At 44.7% G+C, this 5447-nt stretch overlaps 1 protein-coding gene across 1 annotated transcript; it reads right to left on the bottom strand.

Moving 5' to 3' along the window:
• Positions 1-3413: 3413 nt before the first annotated feature.
• LOC131269471 (CLIP domain-containing serine protease B4-like) lies at positions 3414-4664 on the bottom strand. Its single transcript, XM_058271845.1, has 4 exons — positions 4610-4664; positions 4155-4545; positions 3789-4090; positions 3414-3727 (listed from the first exon to the last, which is right to left on the bottom strand). The coding sequence occupies exons 1-4, from the start codon at positions 4662-4664 to the stop codon at positions 3414-3416; spliced, it is 1062 nt and encodes a 353-aa protein (XP_058127828.1).
• Between the last annotated feature and the right edge of the window lie 783 nt (positions 4665-5447).

Consider the following 5447-nt stretch of genomic DNA (forward strand, 5'->3'; position numbering starts at 1 on the left):
AAGCCCGCAAGCTCAAACAATGCTAATTCGTGTCCTTAGGTCGGGTTCGTCCTTTACCGTTAACCGTGGTTTAGATCAACGATTTGGGTTTTCCCCCTTTGAAAAGTCCTGTTCCCTTCTCGTTTTTTCTCCTCTCTCTCGCATGAAGAATTGAGAATCGACGCGGCTGCATTAGCCACAAACGCCGAAAAAAAAGGGATAGGGACCTTCCATCAGGGAAAGGGATTATTAATATGGATGTGCTTAGGCGTAATTTATTTTAATAATGAATGACAGGTTTTCCCGCATCACCACACCCCTCCTTTCCCTCCCACTACTAGCACTAAACCCCTACCCTAGGGGTATCCTACCCTATGGCTTTTACTGGCGGCGTGTCGTGTTTTCTATTTTCTAGTTTTTATTTTAGTACATCCTTCCCTCTTTGACGGGCATCCCTGGGGAGAGGGGAAATGCGGAATTCTTTCCTGCAGTGACATTGATTGTGTTTTCCTCCTCCCTTCTTCCTCCTTCCGATCGACGATAATGGATGCTAATGGGGTGTGGTTGATAGTGTCCCATTGTGGACAAGATTTTCTGATTTAGGTGTGCGATTTTTATATTGGTGCCCTCTTTTTTCCGGTCCACCGACAGCTTCCACAGAGGGTGTTAACGTGTGTTAACGTTCGGGGCACGCGCTTTTGTCTGTTCGGTCATCTTTGGCCGGGTTGGTTTGTTTGATATTTTGCTACGTAACGTTCAAACATGATTTCACATCCCTTAAGTTGCTTTGATAAAAAGGCCAATTTATTAAGCATAATTTAGTCTTTTGGTTTTAATATTTGTTATTTAGCTTCAAAGTTGTTTTCGTTTCTTTTAATTTTGAAATTAATTAATTTTTCTACTTTAGTTCATTTTGTTTCCAAACCATTTTAACTTATTCGGTTAAAAATTTACTAAGCGCGATTTAGTCTTTTCCTTTCATTATTTGTTGCTTTACTACAAATTATTGTTCATTTGTTTACATCTTTAACTTTATTTATTTTCCTGCTTTCGTTTATTTTGTTTCTAATCGATTTTAACTTAATTTGTTATCAATTTGTTAAGCAAACTTTAGTCTTCCGTCGAGGTTTTCATTTCAATTTTTGTTACGCTACTTCAAATTTGTTTTCATTTGTTTCCATTTTCAATTTTATTTATTTTCCTACTTTAGATTAGTTTGTTTCAATCGATTTATATGTCTCTTATATGTCTCTTATGTTTAAATTCTTTTGAAAAAACTTAACTAATTTCCTCACCTGCTAGCATCTTTTGATGGCGTTGTTATTCAATTCTACAAGTTCAATTTTTTATGTTGGTTATTTTAATCACATGTTATTTCCTTAAGGGTTTCGTTTTATTCCACATTTCTTGCAAAACGAATACCGAATATCGTTTTTGTAAGGTCATTGGCCCCGACCGACCGGCAAAATCCAAGGTTCAAAAGTCACCCAAACTAAACATCCCCTTTGGAGGAAAACACTACCCGGAGGAAAACACGACACTGCTTTCCAGCTTTCGCCTTTCTCCAGAACGAGAATTTACGACGCAGCGAAGAAAATCTTTCGGCAAATACTTACTTGCCACTTAGCGATGGCAGAACGGGACCGTTTTTCTCCTGCGTCCTTACCACAAAATCAGTACAGATGAGCGCAACCCTCTTCCGGTGGAAGGATCCTTTTGCCTTTAGTTATGCGTAACAGAGAAATGCAATTTGCTATAAAAGTGAGCCGCATGTGCACCAATGGATGTGTGTGTGTGTGTTTTTAAGGGGAAACAGTTTTGGGTAAAGTCACCCGAGAGGGTGTAGCATATTCCGGTGACAATTGGCATTGCGTGTTTCCGTCAGGGATGCCTTCTAAGTCTGGTCGAAGTTGGGGTGACGATCGAAACAAAAAGGAAATTCCGATCAACCCCCGATTGGGCCTAACGGTGACGAGAAATATGAGAATAAATCAAATCCCGTCCGGAATGCCGTCCAACAATTGCGTTCGTGTTCGATCGAATTAATATCGCATAAAAGCCGTAATCCACCAACTGTCAAGTGCAATAAGCCGAGCAAGTTTCCTTCCTTCGACTGCGAGATAGGCCCACTTTGGGAGGAGAGGTCCCTAACATCCTGTTCCCCCTCGGGGAAAGGACTCGCCCGCACACACGTGCGCCGTCCGCCGCCCGTCCGAAACACGTGCAAGTGCGGGGTGCGTGAGCATCAAGTGCGTGCCGGGATTGTGATTCGATCCGTAGCCACTCGATTCCTCGGATTTGTCCTCCGACGTCCCGGAGCCCTCGGGCTAAAAGAAGAAAAGATGCCGGACGATGGGTAATGTGGGTTTTCCTCGTTTCCCTTCGAAGGCTCTCCTCCAGAAAGAACCGAACCGAATTGTTGTTTGGCGGCAAATTATCGATGACCCACGACTATCGGCGTAAAGCGATCGATAGTTTTATTTCCCTCGAGTGTTTCCACCATTCCCCCGAGTTCCCGGTGGAAACTGACCTCGGAAAATGGCTGTGGGGTAGGCGGGCGAGCGAGTGAATGCCGTGCGTAAATTATGCGTCCGGAGGCGGAACACTTTTGATTCGCCACACGCCCACAGCGGGATTGGAAAAATTCGTTGGAAAAAGTTGATGGTACCCGAATTTCCCGTGGGAGCCAAATTCCGGGATGGCCATCCGAACCCGCAAAACGCATCCGGGGGGTGTGTGTGCGATTGTGTCCCGCACCGTTTTCACACCTCGATCGGATACGCCACCTCCCCGGAAAATATATAATTCGAACAACACACGCGACCGGAAGCCGCAAAATCTCGGCACCGTTCAAAATTTGTCAAACACCCGAAAAGGTGATTGTGGGCGAGTCCTTGGGGAAATTTAGAGGCTGCGGTTGCGGATTTCCTCCTCGCATTCGACATTATTATAACACAATTTTGATCCACAAATTCGACAACCGAAAAGTTTTCCCTCAGGTGAAAATGTGACCGAAAGCCTAGCCGTTTGTTCGGTTGTGTTTTCCAGAAGTTTCCAATCATCGATCGATTGGTCGGGTTTCCCTCGAGAGGGTGTGGAAAATTCAATCAAGGCTTAGTTTTGGCAACTTTCGCGTGAAATCAGGCTTATTTTCCCTTGGATACGTTGAGATTTGTTGAGAATCAACGTCAAACCTTTGCTCTAAACCAATTCAAAAGTGTGGTTATGAATTCGCCCTTTGATGTGAGTGTCAAGTTTGACTGCTTCAGATGTCAAGTAAAGGAAAATGAATGCTGTAAATCCTTCCAAAAATTCTGAAATTCGTAGGAATGAACAATTTAAATCCATATTTGCTCTTCCACTTTTTCCATTTAAGGCCTAAGTTTATTACCGATAAGCTGCACTCTCTGAAGGGTAGATTCCCTTACAACCTGTTAAAGATCCACCAGCACCATGTTGGACGAGATCCAGTCGTAGAACTTGTCGACTCGCGTGTAAACGGCCGGCACGGGACTTCCACACTTTTGTGGTCCAAAGCTCACGATTCCTACCACGTAGTACGCGGTCCCTACCCGTTTCATGAGCGGACCACCGGAGTCTCCATTGCAAGTGTCCTTGCCCGGATCTCCATCGGCACAGAATTGAGTTTCTCTCAGTGGAGACCGGACTTGGGTTGTGTACGTTACATTACACGCTGCTAGTTCCAGATGTCGCAGCGTGACGGTCAATTTGAAGCGACTTCCGGAGGCTGTCAAAGCAGGAACCTTCTGTCAGAGACGGTAAATCTCATGTTTTACTCGATTTCTTACCCGTCTCAGTGCGACCCCAGCCGGCAGCTCTCATCGCACCTAGGTAAAGCTTCCCGGCATCCTTCATGTCCGGTTCCGGGAGACAGATTGGCTTCACAAACGCGTTGTACTCGACTGCTCCATCCAGTTTAATCAGAGCGATATCGTTCGAACGATCGGAGTTCTTTCCAGTGTAGTTCTCATGCACGATCAACCTCTCGAAGCCAAAGTCTTGGACGGGCGGAGCGCAGGAGTCCGCGTCATCGGGATTTCCACAGTCAACTTCCGACTCCGTGTCCCATTCACCGAGACGGACCTTGTGCCTGAACGTAGGAAAAGTTAGACTCGAACAAAAACCTTATCTCAGTTCCTTCATCCACGTCTTACAGCTCAAATCCGGCGGGAAGTCGGACGAGACAGTGGGCCGCCGTCAGGACAAACTTGTGGTTCAGAAGCGTTCCCCCACAGGCGAATCGCTTCGTTCCCCGTCGGGAGTTATAGTACTGCAGTAACGCCATCCAGGGAAACGCATCGATTGCAGCCCGTTCTCCACCGACGATCCGTTCTTCCATCTGAATGCCACAGTCCTCCACGTTCACCGAAGCCATCCGACATGTCAGTCCCTTAGCCTTATCGCAAATGTACCGCTTCAGGTACTCCTGGTCTTCCTCCTCGGGGAAGGGTTTCAGCATCCTCACCAGGTAGCTGTAATTCTCCCGATAGTGAACACACTGACCGATGGCGCCATCGACACGGCAAACATCACCTTCAAGTAAATCTTTGAACGATTGGGAGTAGTTTAGGAGACCTTCAAAGTGGACAAACCGAGCACTAAAATATACCGGATGAACGCGTTCCAGCTATAAACGCCACCAAAAACAGCACACGAAACCTCATTCTGAAGCGATCTTCAAACACAAACTGAATCAAAGTGGTCCACTTTCGTTCTGCGGTCAAGGCTTATCGCCTGCAAGTGCTACTTTCTTGATAGCAGGCTCCTTTCAGCTCCGCGAATGGTGTGCGTCTGAAGCGATCCTCATTGAATTCAAATCGGTGTGAAGAGCCACAAATTCTACGACCATAAAACACACACATCTGTTCTAGTTTGTCTACCTAGTGAATGAGCGATTGCATCCATCCGATCTACTCCTTCTGCAGATTCGCGTTCGCGGTCAGAACAGTGACCTCATTTTGCTATCAGCAAAAATTCAATGTCAAAGAGCACTGGAACAAAAACAGGTTGCTCTTTGGTTTAATCATATGATGCGTTAAAGCGAGAGAAGCGAATAAACATTACTTTAGAGAATTCAACAAAGAGGGCAATTCCTGAACATCCAGATGCATTTCGTTGTAATTTGATGATGTTTTCTTTTCTTCTCTTTAACACTGATACGTTAATTTATTTATCAATTTTCTCTGTTTGTTTTATGGATTACTTGTTCATTTTTAATCTCCTTTTTATATAAAGTTTTAAATTTTCTAGACTTAATTTGTAATTAAACGTAGCCATTATTGTATAGTAAAACACACAGGATAAAACCAAATCAACTGTAACAAACTTGTATTCATTAGCAAAGGTCCTTCCATTTCCGACCGAAAATCAAACCCAATCGAACATGGTTGAATTAAGGACGAATGAATGGAATGAAATCGAGCGCCCGATTGCCTTCGGACAATCAA

The sequence above is a fragment of the Anopheles coustani genome, chromosome 3 (assembly GCF_943734705.1).
Source record: "Anopheles coustani chromosome 3, idAnoCousDA_361_x.2, whole genome shotgun sequence".
NCBI classification, from domain to species: Eukaryota; Metazoa; Arthropoda; class Insecta; order Diptera; family Culicidae; genus Anopheles; species Anopheles coustani.

Excerpts from the sequence above, each read along its gene's own strand:
- LOC131269471 (XM_058271845.1), bottom strand. The coding sequence starts at position 4,664 with ATGAGGTTTCGTGTGCTGTTTTTGGTGGCGTTTATAGCTGGAACGCGT. Across the intron at positions 4,091-4,154 it reads CTTCCCGCCGGATTTGAGCT|GCACAAGGTCCGTCTCGGTG; the intron begins GTAAGACGTGGA and ends TCCTACGTTCAG. Across the intron at positions 3,728-3,788 it reads CTGGGGTCGCACTGAGACGG|CCTCCGGAAGTCGCTTCAAA; the intron begins GTAAGAAATCGA and ends CTGCTTTGACAG.